We start from the raw sequence: 24,507 nt of genomic DNA on the forward strand, positions 1-24,507 counted from the left end.
TGAAAGGGCCTTAATACATTCAATTGATTTGAACCTAAATCAACTGGAACAATAACACATAAAAGACAATCATATTGGCTTATCTATCACCGGAGCCTAATGCTAGTTAAAAACAATGAAAGAGGGAAAAGCCATAATTTATGTATAATTTCTAGTCGTATACTCAAGGGTTTAAGTAGGTCAGAACTATCAGAATAGTGTTTTTAGTGAAAATTTCCACAACTTTTGGTTACATTACTAAAGCATAAGAAAAGTGAGAGTGATCATGAAGGAAATAGCATGGAAGGTAATTTTAAATGGAGCATTTCTAACAGTCAGAGAATATCAGCAGGAGCTGAGCTCTAAACTGATCACCAACTGGCTGAGTTGGATCAGGTGGAAGGGGAAGTTAGTGGGCAGGGCTGGCACAGCCAAATGTATTATGATGGTGTGGTGGGAACATCTAACAGATCTTAAATTCCTACCTCCGGCAGAAGTTTGACAGCATTCCGAGGGAGACTCGGGAGACTGAGTCTACCACGTGGATCATGTTCTGCACCTTCATTGAGGTGATTGCACGGACCTGTGGCCACAGGGTAGTTGATCTGTTTCATGGTTTTACAGTGTCTGAACCAGATGTTGGATGGTGGTGAAGAAAGCAGTCAAGCTGAAGAATGGGTCCTATTGAGCTTGGTTAGCCTGTGGGACTGAGGGCAGGTAACAAGCGCGGTGTGGCTCTGGCTCCAGCAAAAATTCAGGTGTGGGAGGAGTTTGGTGAGGCCATGTAACAAGATTTTTGGTCTACCTCAAAACAATTCTCGCAAACCGTCAGATGCCTCAAGAGGAGGAAGCAGTGCTCTGCTCACATTAGGTACAGTGGGAGTGGGGTGCTGCTGACTTCAAGTGGGTATATAATCAGGTGGTGGATGGAATACTTAGAGGATCTCGTCTGAGTCTGGGAACGAGACGGATAACTCAGATTGAGGTATCTGTTTGACTACACTTTGGTAGTCTCAGGATCTTGTCTTTGCTTTTAGTGGATGATATAATTCTGTTCACATTATCAGGTGATGGCTTCCAGGTCGCACTGGAGTGGTTCTTAGTTTAGTGTTAAACAGCAGAATTGAGAATTAGCATCTCCAAGTTTGAGACCGCAGGTCTCAGTGGGAGAAGGTTGAAATGCCCACTCTCAGTCAGGGACAAGTTATGATTATAATATGACAACAGGTTTAGCCCATAAAGAACTATTTTTTTTGCTTTTGTCCTATAGATATATCTCACAGAAGTTAAATCAGTACTTCAACTCACCTCAACTTCAGCCTGTTTCTTACCTACTGAAAACAAAATTAAGGCCAGAGAGCCACACAAACAAGCCCAATACCTAACCAATAAGAACGAGACCCTCTTTGGATTGGCTAGCTGCTTTTCTGAATCTCCCTCCAAAACATTTCATATAAAAAGCTTGCCACTGAAATGCAACGTTGTGCTTTTCCAAAAGCCAGCACCTTGATTTACCCTATACCAGTTGATCTTCAACACAAGACCTCTGTGTGGCTGTAACTTTTTCTCTTTCTCCTACTCAGCAGCTATTCCAAGGCTATGTGACTATAGCGCACTTCCTTTCTGCTGAACATGTGAATACTGAAAATACAAATGGATTAAATCTAACACAGTTTTAAATTACACCTCTTACCAGCTGGTTACAGTCACCATCAAGGTCAAAACTTGGATTTTTTTACCTACCTTTACTCCTTCACTAAATGCTTTTTGCCTCTGTGAGTCTAATTTGTGTACTACTGTTGTATCATACACTTTATAGAGAAAGTGGTTGCCCTTGTTTTCCATAACATACTCTTAGTCACTTGTCAGAGATGACTGAGTTTATTTACCTTAAACACAGTTTCAGAGTTCAGGGCTTAAACTCTAAAATGTCTAAGCCACACGAAGTAGAAACAAAACAAAACATGAAACTGCATTGATGATACAATTTGATGCAATGACTGCCTTACCTGTGTTGTTGCGGTAGGGCCCTGAGTCTGGGCCCTGGCTCTGGCTAAGGCTTCTCATGGGGCCCTTGTTGTGATAGACACGTTCTTCATAGATCGGATCTATGTGGTGCTCTGGGGACCCCAGAGGCCGAAGGGGCTCTTGACTATGCTGACTACTGTAGGAGCCACGAGAACCTAGAGTGAAGAAAGAGGAAGTAAAAAGATGTGAGTACAACACAGTGAAAAAGGAATGACAAAGTGAAAGGTAGAAAATGAGGAAAGAAGATGAGCAGGTTAGAAACAAAAAGGATGGAGAGGGTTGAGTAAGAAGTATTTGACATGTGAAAAGAGAGGTAAAATAAAGACATAAATGTGTATATGGTATTTAAACGAAAGGAAAATAAAGAAGCATATGCGGCAACAAGTCTATTTGAATTTTAGAACTGTCCATTGCCATTCTTCACCTACGCTGATGTAGACTAGTGTTGTGGGATAATTAGGACGCTGTAAACAAAGTCGTTCTGAGCAACTAAGGGTTTGGTAGTGTGTGTGTGTTCGTCTGTCTGTGTTTGTACGACTGGTAAGGAAGTGAGAGAGTTATAGTTCAAGCAAATCAAAAGCAGAGAAAAAAATAGAGACATATGCAGCAACAAATGAGATAAGAAGAAATATACAGATTGAGAGAGACAGAAAACAGGGAGTGATGCCTCTGCATTTAATTTTTTTAATCTCCATGGAACACATTGCTGTTCGGCAGCTATAAAATAATGAGATGCAACCCCCCCTTCCCCCTCTCTCCTTTGCTCTGTGTTTGGCAGGAGTCCCACAGAAAAAAACATGACAAGGAAACATTGACAGCAGGCATTTGTTCATTACACAGCAGGACAAATGTAAGGCAAGGGGCCTCCCAATGAAGACGAGGAGACCCAAAATTAAAATTAGGCAAGGGTAGAAAAGTAGCAAAGTGGGGGAATATGGGTTTATATGGGAGGGTTTAGGTGACATAGTGCGAGATAGAAATAAAAAGACATAAATAGTCATACATACACTGAGTTAGAAAGCTATGAGTGACTGAGATGGTCCAGTGGAGCTAATGTCATATCATATTACAATAGTTTTCAGTGCACTTGAAGTCGCATGCCAAGAAAGTTACACGGGATGATGGGCCAGTGCACGAAGATTCAAACCTCCATGTGAATCCATCATCAATGTAACACAGTCAAATACCTCAATCTGTCAGGTTATATCAGAAATCAATGCATATTAATAGACTTTGCCATCTAAGTAGGATTAAATATATGCACACCGAAGAATGAATCAGCCAGAGTTTCGGGTGAGTTCATTGTGAAACCTGGCCCCACCTTATCATGCGAATTCCTGAGGTCAGATGGCCCAGGATGTGAGTGGGCATTAAGGCGTCTGGGGAGGGAACTCAAAACTGGATTATAGATGGCAGACAGTTGGTGTCGTAAGCATGCTGTACAGTGCAGCGAGGAATGCCCAGACCTCTACATCGGAGAGACCAAACAGCCACTTCACAAGCGCATGGCACAACATAGAAGAGCCACCTCTACAGGACAAGACTCAGCAGTTCATCTGCATCTTAAGGATAAAGGACACTCTTTCGAGGATGCCAATGTTCACATTTTGGACAGAGAGGACAGATGGTTTGAAAGAGGAGTGAAAGAAGCCATCTATGACCACTGTGTGATCTTTGAACAGAGGCGGGGGTTTACGACACCAACTCTCTGCCATCTATAATCCAGTTTTGAGTTCCCTCCCCAGACGCCTTAACGCCCACTCACATCCTGGGCCATCTGACCTCAGGAATTTGCATGATAAGGTGGGGCCAGGTTTCACAATGAGCTCACCCGAAACTCTGGCTGATTGGGACCCACACCCAGTTTCACAGGTGAAACCTCTCAGGTGATTAGAGGATCATCAGGGGGTCCTTTTGTCCCTCTGTGGGGGGAAACTCCCACTAGGTTTAAATCTGGGACTCCCCACCATTTGACCTTAGAACTGAAGAAGCTTCTCGGATGAGAGGTGAAACGTCTTCAAGTAACTTAAAGAAGTCCAGACGCTTTTCTTTGCAAGCTCCTTTGACAACCTATTATCCTATTTCTTTACTATTATGGCAGATGATAAACCGCTGTTGCACCTCAACTCTGTCCTTCTTTCAGCTGTGTGGTTATCTGACTGGCCTGTTAACCTCCCAAGCCTATGAAAGGTTGGCTGCATCCCTTCATACTCTACTGGCCAGCTGTAGCCAGATGGTGAACTCAAACAGCAAGAGGACAAGGGTGTCAGCATTAGGGAAGAAAAAGAATAATAGATACTGGAAGAACAGACATTAGAACTGCCGTGGACCCCAGGTGAAAATACAGTGAATTTTACAGGACTGAAAGACAATATGAGAATATGCATAAAAGAATACTAATTAGAGTCGTGGACACACCCATTAACAGCATGACTCATCTGAGCTCTTTCACTTCCTCTAGTGCCTTTCATCTTTGAAGTCTTGGTGAGTTGGTTTTATTTCATTATACATTTACTCTTTGGCTCACGGGGGCCCACTCATGGAAGTACTGACCTCTTTCTTTAAAGAGGAAGTGGAACTTTAAGACAAAAATGACAGGCTGATGTAGAGAGTGAGAGAGATCCACTCATATGATGTTTTATTCAGTAAAATATTTAAAATGAATAACAACATGCCAAACCCAACTCTGGCTCCTTGGTGAATTACAGTCCTGCCTGTTTAGTAAAAAATAGAGCAAACTACATTTTTACCTACAAAAATATAGCAAGGAGCTGCTCATTCACCTGTATATTGTAATTCCACCAAGAATGGTAGTATAGTTCTCAACGGCAGATTTAATATTAAAGATGACTGTTACAACATTTTTTCTGAGAAGCATAAATTAAAAAAACAGAACAAAACTATATATTGAATTTCCACAGCTTTGAGTTTCCAATGTTAACCAGCAACTATTTTCAGTGCCAATAAAGCTCCGCATCAAACCACACATTATATATTGTATGCTGCATATATTATCCTGCATTGCTACCATGGCAATATTTAGACCCAGTGAACTATATCACACCAGCCCTTCATACAAAAAGCACAGACAGTAAACGTCTTTTTTAGGCAATTTCTGTTGTACGCAGCTTAACTCTGGCATAGAGTAGGAGCTGTGAAGCTGCTAAGTACCTCTCCAAACATGCTACTCAGATGAACTCTACTGTGCTTTTCCTAGGAGCACATCATCCACTCCGATAAGCCATTTTCTGAGTAACACTATCTACACACAATTCATGCTTGGTAGGATTTTGAAAATGTGGTAACTATCAGACCTTACAGGTGAAATAAAACATACTCCATTTAAAGCCTTCAGGAGACATGGAACCTGAGGCAATGCGTCAAGATCACAGTTGCACCCTCAGGGTAAACCATGAAGGTCATGTTCCTATCACTGTAGCTCTAAGTTTAAAGAACTAATCAAATAAACTTACTCCGTGTAGCATGGTTCAATCAATATTCATCTATTTTATTTTTTGTTTCATTTTTTTGATGAAAAAAAATCAAAATACACACAGGAAAAAATGTCCATGGCAAAGGATGCTCTAGCAGAGTCACCAAGAACAACCTTTTCCTTACTTCACTCACAGTTTAGAGATGGACCGATCCGATATTACGTATCGGTATCGGTCCGATACTGACCTAAATTACTGGATCGGATATCGGAGAAAAATAAAAAATTTAATCCGATCCATTAAATATCACGAAAGCACCTCACAAAACTTGCAACACGCCGTAACTCACCTCAGAACGTTAGCAGTCGGAGCAGTATGCATCACGTGATAGAGCGGCTGTGGCATGCGGGACCTGTAGGTGGTCTGGATAGCATGTGGAGCTTCGCTAGCAACCCGGCATTTCATCTCCGACAAAGTTATCCCGAGAGAAGTAAAGCAAGTGTGTAAGTCCATCTCTGAATGTTTGTAAAGCATTCCTGCGTTAAGCTTAACAAGCGACTGCCTCTTCTTGCTGCTACTTCAATCATGAAACTGCTTAACGATCAGCTGATCGGCTTTTCTGTCGCGAGTCAGTGTCTCTAGTTTGCTTTTGGCCCACTTTGCACCAGAAAGAGGAAACCAGCGGCTGAACAACAGCAGCACGTTTAAGCTTGATCAGCTGTTGTTAGAATGTATTTAATATTACTTTCTACTCGAGGATCTTTTTCTATGTAGCTGACGGCTGGTAACTGTGCAGGGGCGGATCTAGCAAAGTTTAGCCAGGGGGGCCGATAGGGCATTAACAGGGAAAAGGGGGCACAAAGACATACTTTTCTTTCTTATTCTCATTTAAAATGTCTAGCTTTTAATAAATAATTATCTGACACCCAAAGTTTTAATTTGATGCAAAATGAATAGAAGTCCATTATTGTATATAGTAACTATTAAGTCTAATATATATACCCTAGTAAGCTATAGTACTTTTTCCTTTGGGAAGGTACCATCTGTGCAGTCTGCAATTCTGTTGAAGAAAGATGTTGAATCTATTTAATATTTCTTGAAAAATAATTGATTTCTGTGCATTTTTTTTCACACTGCATCAAATTAAGGTTGATTACGGCGATTAAGCATCATGAGGTGGAGCGTGAGGGGTGGTTCCCTATTTTTTATTTATTTATTTTTGTTGTTGCTGGGAGTTGGAACCCTATTAGTTAGGTTGCTTAATATTTATGCTAAGTACTCTTTAAAATACCAGAATAGGGAGGATGGTGTAGGTTTAAGTTTATTAGATTGATCAGTATTGCTGAAATATGAAATTTTTTTTTTGCATACAGGTATAACAGAATAGCTTTAGTGTAGTTGTTGTTTTAAACTTGAGTATGAACTTATACAAAATGCAGCAAGATATTTAAAAAACAGTTTTGTTGATTAAAAAACACTATATCGGATTCATATCGGTATCGGCAGATATCCAAATTTATGATATCGGTATCGGTATCGGACATAAAAAAGTGGTATCGTGCCATCTCTATCACAGTTACAATTAAACTACAAAATGTCCTTTCTGAAGTCAGTAAGAAGAAAAAAACACAGCAGATCAAGGAGAAGATAAATCATTTCCTAGTGTATTGAAAGCAATGTCAATATTTATAGACCTACAGTTGGGTCTATAGATATTTTGACACCGGTTTTAGTACATGTAACCCTGGGAAATGCCAAACAGATTGTATCTTAATCTAAATCCATTTGGTACTTTTAAGAACTGGCTGCACTAAGATCAGTGTCCTTCCCTACACCCAGCTATTGGACATGCGTATTGGAAGACATAATTAGGAATTTTAATAATTTTAAGTCATTCTTAAAGCAGGTACACAGCTGTGAGTGAAATAGCTCATAATTCTCAAATATAACTGCTGATAGCTTAGTATATTAATTCTAAAGTTTAAACTTTCTAACGGGCAGCCTCAGAGACACCGATGCCTCCTTTGAAGTATAGCCTGAGATATCAACCACAGCACAGCGATGTGCTTTTTCATAGACCGGCTAATTCAACAGATTTAAACATAGCAATTGACATTTCTAAGAACAGCAGTGTGATGCAATGAAATGTAACAATTAGACTACAAATGCTTCACTGATACGAGATACTACATCTGCAGCACAAACAGACAATCGAAGATACACTGTGAGCGATTTACTTACATCCCCTTAGTATTCATAGTATACTTAGTTTAATACGGATTACATATTTTGGAGGGTTTATGTTTTGTGCAAGCACATGAAACTCTACACGACAGTGCATGAATGTGTCAACCCCCACCTGCCAGACTTCCAGGTCTCTGCAGTGTAGCAGTAGCGTAGAGTTCGTGGGAGATCTTGTACTGGTCAGAAGCGTGATGAGCTGCCAGTCGTTTGGGAGACAGAGTTGCATAGCTCCCTATGCCTGAACTCATCTGCAGAGACGAGAGTTGCTGGATTGAATAGTTAAGAATACTGAGTGTGGCAGCCAAATATGTAACAGCGGGCATGGCTCGTGTTTCAGTTTGATTGGTGTGGATAAAAAGTTTTTGTACTGACATGTTTTTAAGTTTACATTGCCAAATTGGCTTTGTTCAAATGCAAAACATTTGGAAAAGGGTGTATAAATGCAAATGTCCAATCATTTTAGAGTCAAGGATGTAATTTACACAACAATCTAAATATATAACTAAAAATAATTGCCCTGCAGCTGCCCTGTGTTATTATTTGTGTGACCAAACATCTGGTAGAATGTAAATAATATAATAGTAACACCAGCCATATGGTTTTAATGCACTGTATAACTACACAGTGTCATAAAATTACACTTACAACAAATAACACAACTAACAATTACACATCTGTTCAATCGTTTAGAAAAACATAATCACTACTGTAGAATCAGTTAAACTGTAATGTAAATGTATAACAATAATATAATATGTACAAAATGGATACAATAACTAAATTCCTCCAAGCAATCTGTGATTACAGCCACTGTGAAAGAGGTGAGGAGAAAGCTAACACAGCTTTAACCTTATGTACATACAAACTGGATATGACACATTCCCACAATCAAAATAATAAGTATTTCTATGCATTAGTGTGAGACACCATTCAGTTATATAGCACTTGTCTAAAGTCCTTTCACTTTGCAGAAGTGAATTTATATTCCACTAAGTGCAGTTGCATTTGCATTCATTATAATATTGTATAACCCGTGGTAATTTTAATGGACTTTAAATGTATGCTTCACATAAAAATCTTCTCATTTTATAGTCTATTATCACAAAATACATTTCCTTTCTGTGTGTGTCCACATTGTATAACTGTTGAACGATCTACCTGGTGAAGAGGGGAAGATGTGGAGCTGGCCCCTCCCCCTCCTGCTGTGGAATTAGGTGGAGATGCCACCCTCAGGGGGGAACCGCCCCCTCCTGCTGTTGTCACAGCAACTGTGGTGCTGAAAGACAAATGAACAAAGTAGCATGATTTGTTTGCGCGCATATATATATTCAAACAACTGATTGCTCTTCATGTTTAAGAACAATCATTTGTCATGTGTCATGTACAGGATATGTTTTTATATGCTGGCATAAAGAAGCTGACAATCAACTTGCAAGACTTAAGTTTAACTTTTATATTCTTTTCTGTTTTTTTATTCTATTGCAAACCATCATCATGTGTTTAGCTTATTCTCAAGCTATTTTTCAAGCCTTTTCATTATTCTAATACGGACTGTATGTCAGTATTAGCAGCAGTATATGCGCTCTACCTGTATGATTTGGCCAATCGATTAGCAGGAGACTGTTTGGGAGAGGAGGAAGAAGAGGAAGGCAGCCGCTGAGTGGTAGCGTATCCTTGTGCATCAGAGGCTGATCCCAGACGTTGAAGTTTACTGGGGGAACCGGACCCTGAGCCTCCCCCTCCTGACAGAGGGGAACCCTGGGCAGGTAAGGTGGCACTGGAGTAGTAGATACCTTGGAAAAAAGTGGAGGGAAAACACCTTAATGAACATGTAAATGTTACAGAATGACAGAGAAATGTGATCAGCCTGATAATAATGATGTGAAATAGATTTAAAGTGGGTTTTAAAAAGCTGGAGATTTTCTGTGGCTGATAACTTGGTAATATGCCAAAAAAAAAAGATTTATAATAGCAAAACACTGGCACAAAGGTCAAAATTTAGATTTTATTTTAAGTGCATCAGTGACACTTTACTTAAAAAAGCTGTTTGCATATATACTGTATAATGCTTAGAATTTTAGATTGGACACATTCACAGACATTTGCCTGGATATGAGCACACTGGGTATCATTATCAGTGAGTGATCAATTTTAACAATTAAAAAAAAAGACTAAGTGAGGATTTCATATAAATAACCCATAACTCTGACCCCAGATCAAGGATGCACTAATAATATAATAAAGCTATTCATACTGCACATTCTAAAAATATTCTCTTAGTATCATATTTTTGGTTTCTTGGTTCTTGGTCAATGTCTCCATATGTCATTTGACATATCAACTGTATGTCAGGCCTTGTCATATTATTACATGCAAAGAAATTGGAGATGTGATCAGGCTTACCTGACCCCGGCCCAGTTTGTGATTGTTGCTGCTGGGCTGCACGGCTTGATGTCACCTGAGGGGTTGTGAGGGGAGACAGAGCAACTGAAGATTAGCATGACAGGGAGGTGATTAGTTTGTGAGGGTAAACTTGAGAAGAGTTGAAGGGAGAGACGGAGTTAAGAAAATAAATGGGATGAAACAGAATAAAGAGTAGTGTTCATGAAAAAAAAACTTTTATGCACAATGAGATCAGTCGAGACTTTGAGGGTTTTTGAATGAACTTAGGGAGCGCTAGTAATGAAATCCCCACAGAACACAGAGGGATGACAAAAAAGACGCACAGAAGCCGACAACGAAGTCCTCTGAGCTCAGCTGACTGAAATCATTTCTTGTAAAGCCTTGTCGCACCATCTATTAAAGGTAGAAAAAGTTATGTAGTCAACTGTATAGTCATATTTTATTATCTACAATCCGTTATATTAAAATCCCGATGTTCACAAACAATTAACACAACTAAATCTATTATTATAAACTAGTTAATGTTTAACATCTATTTACAAGGCAATTTTTTAATGAGAACAGTGGACCTACAGCTTGGATGGCATTATGCAGTGAATTCCCAACAGATAAAGAAGGTATGTGAGTCAAAGACAGAATATGAAAAGCCTTTTTACTCCACAAAACAGGCTGGTATATCCATATATATTCCCCTTATTCTCCCGAGACTGTAAAGGGAGCATATGTCAGACCTTGCTGAGCCTTATATAGCCTTGTGTGTAAGTTTGAGCTGTAAAGGTGATTCAGATCCATTATTACTAGACTGACACGGCTTCAGATGTAGAAAGCCATATTATGCAATCATGCAGTTACTGAGTCACTTCGGAGGATTCTCAGTACTGTCTATACAGTAGTTTGGCTCAAACAATCTTAGTAACTGAGTAATATATAGATGCATATCTGAAAAGAGAGATACAAAATGTATATAAATATATATTTACATTTAAATGAAAATGCATTACTTGACATTAATGTATTCTGCTAGTCCTTAGAATATTTACTTTGTCTGTTATATTTTACTGAACAGCAAAAATAGACTAAAATGCATGCAGTTAACACATGTTACACATTATGAAGCGCCTTGAGGCGACTTATGTTGTGATTTGGCGCTATATAAATAAAATTGAATTGAATTGAATTGAATGTTCTGATCATTTGATAACCAGTAGCTCACAATAGCTGAACACACTCTGGAGCTGTGTTTGTATTGAGTTGTGCTGTTTGTATTTGCAGCTGCAAAATTGTGCAGAGAAACAAAACAAAACAAACAAAAAAAGCCCACTTGCTTTCTCAGCATATCTACCACAAATAAATGTAGCAGCATGCACCTGCATGCAATCTCCCTTTTGTTTCCAGTGGCTGTCTGGGTCTCTGGTTATTTTCCTGCTTTGTGATAAGGGCGTGTATCTATTGAGGACAATGCAAGGTTTGAAAAGGGGTTGTGAAATTTACAGTATAATTTGCTGGGGGGGATCTTAGAAAAAAAATACCTGATGCACAGTTTATGGAAGAAAACAGGCAGGAAAGCAAGCAGGTGACACACAAAGAGTGAAAGAACGTATAATTGGTAAAATGAGGATTGCACTCTGCAGTAGTTTGTATCAACATGTGTCTTTCTACATATTACTGGATAAATATGGAATGCCATGGGGCTGGCAGGATGGAGCAGTTGTTCCTGCAGCTCCATCCTCTTCCTAAAAATAACATTTTTAGGAGTTGCAGATTTGCTATTTAAACTTAGTAGAAGAGTTGTGCACAGTTGTGCAAGTGGTCAAAATGGGTCTTCCAGTGATTCAAATGTAGAGTGCTGGAGCACTGGAACTCCGACAAGCTCACAGGACTTCACAGGGAGTCAACCTACAGCACCCAAATCCAAATCTGATATGAATTCTAATAGATGGGGCTGAAAAATTTCCCCCCATCTAATATATATTAACTCCTTTTAAAACACAGAATATTTGTTCTTCATCATGGAAATAATTGATATTGTGGCAGGCAGGAAAGTAAGCAGGTGACACACAGAGTGAAAGAACATATAATTAACATTTGTAAATAACTTAACAAATGTCTCTAAAATTGAAGATTTCATGGTTTAAATAAATATATGAATCAAATGTTGTGTTTATTTGTAAATATTAAAGAATATTGAATTCTAACACTGTAGTTGATGTATGTGATCTAAATATTTTGTACCTCTAAAGCTTTCCAAGGATGAATTACTAAAAGTACTGTAGAGGTCCTTTGTGTTAGTTTAGCAGATTATGAAATCTTGAATGACTTAAAGCTTATGAGACGAAGGGAAGAGCTTCTGTTAATGGTGGCTAATAGACTGTGTTCAACACTACAGATGTGCTACAATGATCAAGACACAAAGTGAGGCCTGAAAAGTGTAGGAATGAGTAAATAAATCAATGGGTGAATAAATAATGAGTAAAAGATGAATTGTTGGCTGAGGTAACAAACAGATAGAAAGCCTGACACACACTGCGAGGGAGAGCACTTTCTCGATCTCACTCCGTGTCATCTTGCAGTGCTGCTCTTTCTCTCCTCCAGTAAAACATTGGGATGTTTGAGGTGCCATGTATCCATGAATTATTAAAATCTGGCCTCTCAGGGTTATAAATATCCTACAAAAAGAGCAGCAACATGCTAGACCTTTTACTTTCTCTCCCTCCTTCAGATAGTCACCATGCATCCACGTAAAGGAATGCAGCCCCCGCGTGCACACACACATACCCAAGCGCACACGAATGGAAGAAGATCAACAAAAACATACATGTACCATGCATGCAAGCTGCACCTGCCTATCTAGCAGCACTGGCATGCATAAAGCTATTCATGAGCAGCAAGCTCTGTTGACAGCACTAGCCCCATTACACTGACAAGCCAAAAACATCAGAGGGGAGGATACACACACAGAGAGATACACACTCGCTCACATGGACAGAGATGGTGAGCAGAGAGGACAGGGAAGGAAGATGAGAGGAGGGGAAAAGAGGACAAGGAACACTGTAGAAAGAGTAAACATTCCTTTTTCCTAATCTGTCCATCCATCTATATCCCAGCCTATCAGTGTTTCTCTCTGTCTTTTCCTCCTGTTTCTTATTTATTAAGGCAAGGCATCTAAGCTTTATCTGAAACTAGCTTTGGTGTGACTGCAGGGGATGTGAATAAATATATTTACAAAAAACATTTCCTACATCATTTTCTTTCAAAAGACACATGAACATAAAATAACAAACCACAGAAATGCACGTGCAAACTGACAGAGGAGAAAGCAGATACCAATTTACCTTTAGTACAAAATTCTGCCCAAAGACTCAGAAACATACCAAAAGCCATTCACGGCAAAGTACAACTATTGTCAAATAATTATCTAGTTTAAAACGATTCATTTAAACTATTTGATCTCATTTTGTATTCATAATTATCTGTCATAAATGGAAGATTTATACCAGACGCTGGCTGCTTCACTGATTAAGCAGATCAGTGGGTTTCTGTTTCATACAACATGTGTGTGTGTGTGTTTGCAGTAATACTTAATACTGATATGTTAAGAATATGGAAATTCAAAATAATTGGCAGCTGCAGGCTAGAAAGTAATTTGATAGATTTTCTCTCTATCAGCACACTGCTGTGGTTAATGTCTTTGTATCCATGTAGCTTTATTTTAAGTCTTTATAAACAAGACACTTGCAGAGATTTCTCTGTGTGTATTTAATTGTACCCCAATTTGGGTCTGTGAGCATCTCATAACCTGTTTTCTTCTAAACAACTTGCCTATGTCTATCATCACCTTCACACTAGAGACAAAATGCAATGGGCAGCTTGAAAAGGCAGAACTGGACTAAAGCACTTCAGCGGGGCTAATGAAATAGGATTCTGTACAAATATGCACTTCTACCCTGATCAAATAGACTCAGTTATGGTGTCAAACAAATTCACATTTGCTAAGAGCACTGAGAGCCAGAGTTACATGTAGCTGGATAAGCGCTATGCAACACAGTGCCTAAAAAAAGCCAGTAGAGGAAAATGAAGGGCAATGTTCGCAGAGTCTCTGAAAGAAAAAATCAGAGCGACAAGAAATCCGAAGACCAGCATCTCTCAACACTATAAGTACTTACAAGTTTGCATAAGCAAATGGTTTTAATGCAGCTTTACTAATAAACTGAGGAAAACGCACTTCAAATTAGTCACCGTCCGAGCCAAAATCCATACTAAAATGTTGTGACCACCAGCCTCCTAGACAAATGGAAAGTTTCTCACAACACACATTGTGGTTTGCACAGATAGCCAGTGACAGAATTGCTCTCGGTTTTGTTCTCATGAACACTTATATGCTCAATATTCTCTTTGTTCGGAAGTATTTCCCACCTGGTTGTAGCTGTGCACAGCTCCTCCAACTTGCCCGCTGCGCTGAGGAGTTGCTGCAGAGATGCTGTCGCTTAGGGCGAGGGTCTGGTTGCTATGGTAGCTGGCAGAGTACTGGAGCGAAGCCTCCGGGGTGGAGTTGAGCTGCAAGGAACTCTGGGAAAGAAGAGCCGGTCCTACCAATTGAGACAGAGGTGGCGTATGGTTGTATAGAAAGGGGGTTGAGTTGAGTTTGTGACAGAGCAAGTGAGAGTGTGAGAGAGACAGATTAAGAGTGAGTAAGAGAGGGGGTGTGAAATAGGGAAAAGAGAGAGAGAGAGAGCAAGCAGCAATTTAGAGCAGATAGTGCAGCAGTGCAGCACTCCGTGAGTTGGAGATAGCATACATAATTTATTAGCAGAGGAAGATCGAAACAGAGGAACAGAAAGAACTGGAGGAGAAGGAGGAGGAGCAGGGAGATAGAGAGGATGAGAAGAGGAGGAGGAGGGCTGAAAAGAAAAAAGTTGTAATAGACGGAACACCTTGTTGGCTTAAAAAAAACTTTACTCAAGGCGGACCATGATGGTCTGGTCTGGAATTAATTAGAAACATTACTTTATTTTTCCAGTAGTTAGCTGAGCTTTGAAAAACAATGAAATTTGGCTTCAAACACCTAAAATGCCAAACCATCTTCCAAAGGGTTAGAACAAAAGACTATGTCGACCACAATGACTTTTGTTACACGCACACAAATTCACCGTCTGCTTCAGAGCATCACTACTTCAACCACCTGATGAAGTCGCTGCTGTGTCATCAGATAATAATCCCTTCTCTTTGATTCCGATGCTGTGCACATAAAGCTGATATTGATCCAAGCTAAGAACATCATAAGACAGTTTTTTAGATGGACTATCTTCTTAAATGTCTATGAAATGATGTGGTGAACCAAAAGCAGTGGTTACAAGCCACAAGCCAGTCGGCGGTGAGTGCGTAGTAATGTAGGTTTTCCATATATGTGTTTACGTGTGCTCTATTAAGAAGTAATTAGTTTCCTCACATTTTCATGATATGGCAAATAAATAATTCATAACATGTATGTTGCCACTGTAGGTTAGAGATGCCAGACATTGCTTAGTTGCTGCTTAGTTGATCTGCATCTGTGCCCGAGCTGGTAGAGGTAATATTTAACAAATTTTTTAATGCAAATAAATATCCAGTATGCACACTAATACTGTATCTTAGTGTATATAAACATATCCAATCTTTTTAAAAAAAAAAAAAAAAACAGCCCCATTGAACCAGCATATACATATTATCAAATCATCCCATCAAAATATAGAAGTAAGTAAAGATTCTGATGAACAGGGTTAAAGAATGTGGGGATTTCTTTCTGTTTCTCTCTCCCAATTTCAAAAGTTGAACCATCATGGATATGTCCTAATAAAGCCTACAATAAGTGTTTTCCCCTGAGCTTACTGACTCGTTAGTTTCTTTTCTCACTTTAAAGAACAATGGCCCGTTATTATTCTTCTCCTATATCTATTTGCTTGCTCACTCCATCTCTCTTGCTCGCTCTCTTCTCCCTGAATCCTTCCCTCCCTGTGAGCCTCTGTGCTGTGAACCAAGATCAACTCCTCTGCTTCTCGCCTTCACAAAAGACTTGCCTTTTCTCATCTTGATTCATCCCTCGCTTTTTATGAATTATTAAACAGCACTTTGTGTTACGCAGTTTGAGTGGGAGCTCCCAAACTCATCATCCCTCAGCCTTGGTGTTTGTTACATCGTGTGTGTTACGTGACAAAAAAATGCATATGGTTGTTTCTATGTTCAAACATGTGTTGCGAAATTTGTTTTTGCTGGATGGTCAGAAAATAGCAAAGTTGACTGATTATGAAGTAGCTAATAAGGGTTTATTAAGGGCGTGGTATGCTTGCACACATGTGACATTAAATGTGCAAATGCCTAATACGAGTGAGTGTATAGTAGCACATGCATGTGTGAGTAACAGTGGGTAAAATGAAAAACACTGGTTGTAGGGTTCTAAATTCTTTTGTGTCAGTATTGACTCTCGTCTCTGTTTTGATATGGAAATGTAAGTTCGACTCTTCTGATATAAATATTTCAAATGCTCAGTCAAATTATGAGCATCGTATTCTTACTGCAGTCTATGAAATACTCACTCATGCACACCTGACATACACACAAAAGGGTCATTAAAGATTTTAGGAATGCTGGATTTAAAATCGCAATAAAAACCTGAACATTACTTTTTTTTAAAAAAAAGAATTAGTGCGTCTGTGTACAGTTACTTATGAGTTGTGTTGCTCTGTGCTGACACTTATGTTCACCGACAAAAAGCCTGTTTAGTAGAACCTTCTGGTGAAGACAGCGACATTTCACTACAGTATGTATTTACTGCTTAGCTATTTGCAGCACTCTTTTTTGGGAAAGAATCACACACACCTATTGAAAGATATCCACAGCCACGTTGTTAAGCTTGTGGTAGAAGCCCATTTGCAAAATGGGAAAAACAGCTGGGTGTGGGACACCCATAACAAGAGTGCTCACAATGAGAGAGCCATCTATTTGGACAGGGACTTGGGCGGTACAAAAACAGTAAGGATCTAATGATCTGGCACGTCTTGTAGCTGTTCGGCATATGCTTAAACAGATAATCCATATCATATTAAAGCAAACCAGCAATTATAGTAAATATACCAAAAATAGCTTATCATGTCCAACTTTTGGTCAGACATGCCTCTTTGTGTGGATGCATGTGTGTGTGCAAAACATTACATCGTTGTTCCACACTACCTAGCCCACTCTATCAGTTCCAGAAACCACATGCACTGCAAGATGTAACATGTAAGCTGACACACAGAAATTCACTGTGTATCACCCCTCACAGTGTGAGTTCTAAAATGCCATCCATTACTACAATATCAACTATCAAAAAGGTCAGCAGGCAATAAGTGAAATGGGAATGCAGTGTTCCAAAACCAATGACCTGCAAAGAAAATGCCAAGCACATTTAGCATGACCTTATACACGGGCTGCCTCTCAATCATTGTTGGAATTTCTTTATCAGAATCCAAGGTCCACAGGCATTTGGGACAGTTCCTTGTAAAGATTAAGAGAGCAATATGCTGCGTGTGTTCCTTAAATTCACTTAAAACGATTTGCTTTAGAGCAAATAATCAATGAGGATCTCAAAAATCTGGAATAAAGCTCAAGCTGTTTGCTGTGAGCAGAGGTCAGAGCTGTAATCATAGCAAAAATTAAATCTTAACAATAGGATTTGTGGCAATTATTCCACTTATCCAATGGGTGAGGGATAATTTTCCTCCTTTAATAAACAACAGTTAACAAGCATTGGCTACCATTATGCTCACATATTTAAACTAACTACTGCTGCACTCTGTGAAGACTATCGCCACTTTTTAAGCACTGACTGTACAAACCAATTAAATGTGTTGTTTGGAAACAGTAACATGAATTTTGGTTTTGTGGCTTGAAGTGCCTGTTCAAATTTTTAAAAATAAATATGTGTGTAATATGTGGGTAATATGAAAAATTGAACCTGAAATGATATTTTTTATGCATTTTTATACTCTTAGACTGAAATATTTTGTTTGAGTGGCATTTCTGCTAGAGTTGACTCTTGACTATAGCATAAAATAGACTAAAATAAGTATAATTTAAACAGACACCAAATATTTGAAACTATTTCCCCCTCACACACATGCACACATACACACATGATAATAGTGGCAAGTATACTTACGTTCTCCACTGTCTAGTATTCCTGATTCCTGAAGGGAGCGAATGCAGGAATCCACCAACTCCAGACCTGTTGTCAACTCATCCTCAATATCTTTCTGTCCATCAGCTGTGGGAGAGAAAAATGATGAGGGGCACATACAGGCGCAAAGACTGTGAGAAAGAGAGAGGTACGGGAAAGAGAGTATGAGGCAGAGAGATGAGATCTTTCTGGGCAGTAACCCCAATCCTTTCCTCTCACAGTGTGTAAAGCCTTACGCATTGTGACTTGGTTATGAGCCGTGGGACATTTTGATTATATGCTGGTAAAGGGCCCTGATAAGTCTGCCCTGGGAGCTGCTTAGCTGGAAATGAAGTTGCTGTTATAAAAGTGAATTTGATGCACTGGTAAGTATGTGTAAGTGCATTTGGGAATATGTATGTTGTGTGCAGTGAAAATGTTTGATTTTATTTATTTATGTTTTTTAAACATATGGGGTAACACTGTTCTCCCGGGCTAGCTGTGGATTAAAAAGGTGATACATGTTTGCAGGTGTGACTTCACAGATCGTCGGGATCCTGCAATAATCTATTTAGCTATCACAACTACCAAATCTCAATGATTTTGACTATGGCATACATGATTCCTCTAAAAACTAACACACAACAAGTTTCATGCATGTCTGAGACGTTAAAGTCAAAGTCACATTTAATTATATAGCACATTTAAAACAACAACTGCTGACCAAAGTGCTGTACATTTAAAATAATCAAAAGAGATTAAAACAGTAAATGAGGGTGACATAATTTAAGAAAAGAAGCATAAAATGGGAAGAAATAAGGAAAAAATAACGTAATAATGAATTACCTTGAGAGTTCCAGCGAAATTGCTCATCTGAAGAACTGCAAGAGAAAGGATGTGGTTACCACGACGAATAAAAAGTAAAGTTTTAGTTAAGAGTAGATTCTTAAATGGCTTTTTCAATAAATCCTCCATATCACTGTGATGAGTGATGACAAGAAAAAAAAAAACATGAGATGAGAAGCGCCACAGGTCACTTTAGCTCAACCTTAGACTCACCGTTCATTTGCACTGAACAGAGAATCTCTTTATTGTGTGGATGCTTTAAGCATCCACACTATTGAGTTCCTGTTTCTCTTTATTCTTTATTATTATTCTAGTTGCTTCCGTACACTTTTTGGCACTTAACTACTTCCACAATTTTCAGCCGATTTTCACCGTTCAAATTTTAAACTATTCTGCTATTTCTGCTAATTTACGCTACGATTTTTGCTATTTTTAACTATTATACTTTTTAAAATATTAAGCTTTTTTCCTTTAATTTGTCCCATTGAAATGAATGGGAAACTTCTGCAATTCTGCTAAAATTTGCTTGTTTTTGAAACTTAACTACTTCCTCATATTTTCACCTAGAACAACCATTCAAACTTTAAAATGTTCATAAATTATTGGGCTATTCAGGTATGATTCAGCTTTTTCAAATCTTTTACTGTTTTACTTTTATGCCTCTTAAAGTTTTGAGTTGCAAAATTGTGATTTTTCACAAAATACATGCGTTGTTATGGTTGCTATGCTCTTGGCTTCCAGTGTGCCACTGAAGGTTTTGCAATTTTCACTTCATGTCCGAACAACTTCTTGCTACTTGCTCAATTTTCACTCAACTTCCACAAATTATACATCAAAACGTAGGTATTTTTGCTGGCTTTCAGAAAATGTCACTATCATTGTTGTGGGATTTATAGAATTTTTGCAAATCTCCTCAGACCAACACAAGGTCTCAAAACTCTCCATATAAAGTCAATGGAGAGCTTGTTCAAAATCATCGCTGGATTTCTGTAATGAGAGGCATATTCGAATCGTCATATCTCCTTAACGAAGCGACTTTAAGACATGAGGCTTGTCCCCGAATATCTTCAGACACCCCTGACGCTCACAATTCAAGAATTTCTTTCTCACCTATTACCGTTCTGAAATGAGTTGGACTTGTTTGAGGGTAGGAAATTCGTCCTTCGCTCAGATTTCTTCAGATTTCAAACTGTGGAAATGAACCACTTTTTTCTCTCGTCATAACTTTTTGTTGGATTTCCACAGAGACCTGAAAATTTCCATGATTGTTCACCAAAGCCTGCTGTCTCTTACGGTGAAAGAATGATATCGATACTCCAAATAGATTTCGAGTTACAAAGCGTTGTTTGAGGGCAAGTCAAGGCAGTTTTTGCTTCGCTCTACTCAGTTATGGTGCATTAGAAGTCAAATATCTTTAATAATTCATATTTTAATGATAAATTGTAAACACTGGAAGATTCCCCCATCTCTTCTGAACAAAACGGTGTAAGAATGACCGCTCTAGCCCCTACGGTTTGGAAATTATGGTCATTTGTTTGAGGGGAGTCCTCACTATGAGAAATAGGCTGCAATAATCCTGTGCCTCTCTGTGCTGCCTGTGTAAAAAGAGGCACATGTTTTGGCGGGAAAAAGTACACAGGCTCTCTGATTGGTGGATTCAAATTCAGCAGCTCCCAGGCTCACCTAGAAACTTACTTCTCTCTCCCTGTGCATTTTTTTGCTGATTTTTTCATTTAACAAGTATATTTGAGGGACCCTCAGCATGTTCAGCATTTTTTCAGCTGTCCATTTTGCTTTTCCAATTTTTCTGTTTAACTGATTACTATTGTGCTAAATCATACTGTTTCTGCTATTTCATAAGATTTGTGCTTAATATAGTATTTCTGCTAAATTACAGTATTTCTGCTTTTTATACTATTTGTGCTAAAACATAGTATTTCTACTAAATGTAGTATTTATGCTTAATCATACTATTTCTGCTTTTTATGGGATTTGTGCCTAATATAGTATTTCTGCTTTTTATAGGATTTTTGCTCAAACATAATATTTCTACTAAATGTAGTGTTTATGCTTAATCATCCTATTTCTGCTTTTTATAGGATTTGTGCTTAATATAGTATTTCTGCTAAATTATAGTATTTCTGCTTTTTATAGTATTTGTGCTAAAACATAGTATTTCTACTAAATGTAGTATTTATGCTTAATCATACTATTTCTGCTTTTTATGGGATTTGTGCCTAATATAGTATTTCTGCTTTTTATAGGATTTTTGCTCAAACATAATATTTCTACTAAATGTAGTGTTTATGCTTAATCATCCTATTTCTGCTTTTTATAGGATTTGTGCTTAATATAGTATTTCTGCTAAATTATAGTATTTCTGCTTTTTATAGTATTTGTGCTAAAACATAGTATTTCTACTAAATGTAGTATTTATGCTTAATCATAGTATTTCTATATATTTCTATATATTTCTGCCAGGTCCCCAGGCAGCCAATCCTCTGTGAGGACTTAGACATTCAAATTTTCAAATCAGGGCCTGCACGGTTTCCCAGCCAATCATATATGTGTCCTGAGGCATTCAAATTTGCATATTGGGGCCTTCATGGCTTCTAAGCCAGCCAATCATATCTGAGGGCTGAGGAATTCAAATCCACAAATCAGGGCCTGCACAGCTTCCCAGCCAGCCAATCATGTATGTGGGCTCCAGGTATTCAAATTTGCATATTGGGGAATTCGTGGCTTCTAAGTCAACAAGTCATCCATGTCATATATCTCTAAAAATTCATATTTTAATGATAAATTGTCAACACTTGAAGATTCCCCCATCTCTTCTGAACAAAACGGTGTAAGAATGACCGCTCTAGCCCCTATGGTTAGGAAATTATGGTCATTTGTTTGAGGGGAATCCTCACTATGTGAAATAAACTGAAAGAAGCAGGTCTATGTCTCTGTGCTGCGTGTGTAAAAAGATGCACCTGTTTTGGCGGGAAAACGTAAACAGCCTCTCTGATTGGTGGATTCAAATTCAGCAGCTCCCAGGCTGACCTAGAAACTTAGTCCTCTCTCCCTGTGTGTGTGTGTGTGTGTGTGTGTGTGTGTGTGTTTAGTGGGAGAGAGAGGACCCTGCCCTTATTTGGCAGCATGTCATTGTAGGATTTAAATTGAACATAGACTGGTTGACTGGATTAGAGCCTGTGTTTGTGTGTCCCTCTGTGCATTTGTGTTTCAATAAGTTATTACTATTCTGCTAAATCATAGTATTTCTGGTACTTTTCGGTACTTGTGCTAAATACAGTATTTCTGCTAAATCATACTATTTCTGCTTTTCATAGGATTTATGCCTAATATAGTATTTCTGCTAAATTATAGTATTTCTGCTTTTTATAGGATTTGTGCCTAACATAGTATTTCTGCTAAATTATAGTATTTCTGCTTTTTATACTATTTGTTCTAAATTATAGTATTTCTGCTTTTTATAGGATTTGTGCTTAATATAGTATTTCTGCTAAATTATAGTATTTCTGCTTTTTATAGTATTTGTGCTAAAACATAGTATTTCTACTAAATGTAGTATTTATGCTTAATAATAGTATTTCTATATATTTCTGCCAGGTCCCCAGGCAGCCAATCCTCTGTGAGGACTGAGACATTCAAATTTTCAAATCAGGGCCTGCACAGTTTCCCAGCCAATCAAATAAGTGTCCTGAGGCATTCAAATTTGCATATTGGGGCCTTCGTGGCTTCTAAGCCAGCCAATCATATCTGAGGGCTGAGGAATTCAAATCCACAAATCAGGGCCTGCACGGCTTCCCAGCCAGCCAATCACATATGTGGTCTCAGGCATTCAAATTTGCATATTGGGGAATTCGTGGCTTCTAAGTCAACAAGTCATCCATGTCATATATCTCTAAAAATTCATATTTTAATATTAAATTGTCAACACTTGAAGATTCCCCCATCTCTTCTGAACAAAACGGTGTAAGAATGACCGTTCTAGCCCCTACGGTTAGGAAATTACGGTCATTTGTTTGAGGGGAGTCGTCACTATGAGAAATAGACTGCAAAAATCCTGTGTCTCTCTGTGCTGCTGCGTGTGTAAACAGATGCACCTGTTTTGGTGGGGAAAAGTGCACAGCCTCTCTGATTGGTGGATTCAAATTCACCAGCTCCCAGGCTGACCAAGAAACTTACTTCTCTCTCCCTGTGTGTGTGTGTGTGTGTGTGTGTGTGTGTGTGTGTGTGTGTGTGTGTGTGTGTGTGTGTGTGTGTGTGTGTGTGACAGAGAGAGAGAGAGAGAGAGAAAGCCTTTTAATGGGATGATCCCATTGTAAGATTCAAATTCAATATATTTAGACTGGTTGACTGAATTGGATCTTGTGTGTGTGTGTCTCTCTGTGCATGTGTGTTTCCTCATGTGTACATATTTGTAATTGTGTGGCAGTCATAAATTTTTTTGCTGATTTTTGTCATTTAACAAGTATATTTGAGGGAACCTCAGCATGTTCAGCATTTTTTTCAGCTGTCCATTTTGCTTTTCCAATTTTTCTGTTTAACTTATTACTATTGTGCTAAATCACACTATTTCTGCTATTTTATAAGATTTGTGCTTAATATACTATTTCTGCTTTTATAGGATTTGTGCTTAATATAGTATTTCTGCTTTTTATAAGATTTGTGCTTAATATAGTATTTCTCCTAAATGTAGTATTTATGCTTAATCATACTATTTCTGCTTTTCATAGGATTTGTGCTTAATATAGTATTTCTGCTAAATTTAGTATTTCTGATTAATTATAGTCTTTCTACTAAATCATAGTACAGTATTTCTGCTTTTTATGGGATTTGTGCTAAAACAAAGTATTTCTACTAAATGTAGTATTTATGCTTAATCATACCATTTCTGCTTTTTATAGGATTTGTGCTTAATATAGTATTTCTGCTAAATTATAGTATTTCTGCCAAATTATAATATTTGTGCTAAAACATAGTCTTAATTTAAAATTACAATATTCATAGTTCATCACAGTGTCTCTGGTAAATCACAATATTTCTGCTCTGTTGTACTATTTTTCTAAATCATAGTGTTTCTGTAATGTTTAAGTCTTTTTGGCTAAATATATTCTTTCTGTTATCTTATACTATTTCTCCTAAATTCTTGTATTTTTGAGAAGTTATCATGTTTCTGGTAAGTTACAATATTTCTGCTAAATTCTGCTATGCTATTGTATTTCTGCCAAGTATTATGTTTCCTCTAAGATATTGCAGTTCTGCTAAGTTATTCCATTTTAGCAAACTTCTTTTGCTTCTGCAAAGTTTTTACAATTTCTGCAACTTTTCAGCTTTTTCAGCTACTTTTTGCATACAGCTTCAGCTTTAAGCATCCACACTGCATTTTCGCAG

General features: G+C 38.2%; 2 protein-coding genes across 5 annotated transcripts in view; one reads left to right on the top strand and one right to left on the bottom strand.

Moving 5' to 3' along the window:
• Positions 1–24,507, bottom strand: part of ctnnd2a (catenin (cadherin-associated protein), delta 2a) — a 272,214-nt gene that overhangs the window by 124,154 nt on the left and 123,553 nt on the right. For all 4 annotated transcript variants that reach the window (XM_082547708.1, XM_082547707.1, XM_082547709.1 and 1 more), the window contains exons 4-11: positions 19,105–19,139; positions 18,262–18,366; positions 14,502–14,674; positions 10,089–10,143; positions 9,274–9,478; positions 8,844–8,961; positions 7,801–7,933; positions 1,989–2,162 (exon numbers count right to left, since the gene is read on the bottom strand). In XM_082547708.1, the coding sequence (XP_082403834.1) occupies positions 1,989–2,162; positions 7,801–7,933; positions 8,844–8,961; positions 9,274–9,478; positions 10,089–10,143; positions 14,502–14,674; positions 18,262–18,366; positions 19,105–19,139 (998 nt within the window). The remainder of the gene's footprint in view (positions 1–1,988; positions 2,163–7,800; positions 7,934–8,843; positions 8,962–9,273; positions 9,479–10,088; positions 10,144–14,501; positions 14,675–18,261; positions 18,367–19,104; positions 19,140–24,507) is intronic.
• pkia (cAMP-dependent protein kinase inhibitor alpha) overlaps positions 1–24,507 on the top strand; it is a 204,644-nt gene that overhangs the window by 20,618 nt on the left and 159,519 nt on the right. The gene's annotated exons all lie outside the window — the stretch shown is intronic.

This window comes from Aulonocara stuartgranti (genome assembly GCF_965226115.1).
Source record: "Aulonocara stuartgranti genome assembly, chromosome: 9".
NCBI lineage: Eukaryota > Metazoa > Chordata > Actinopteri > Cichliformes > Cichlidae > Aulonocara > Aulonocara stuartgranti.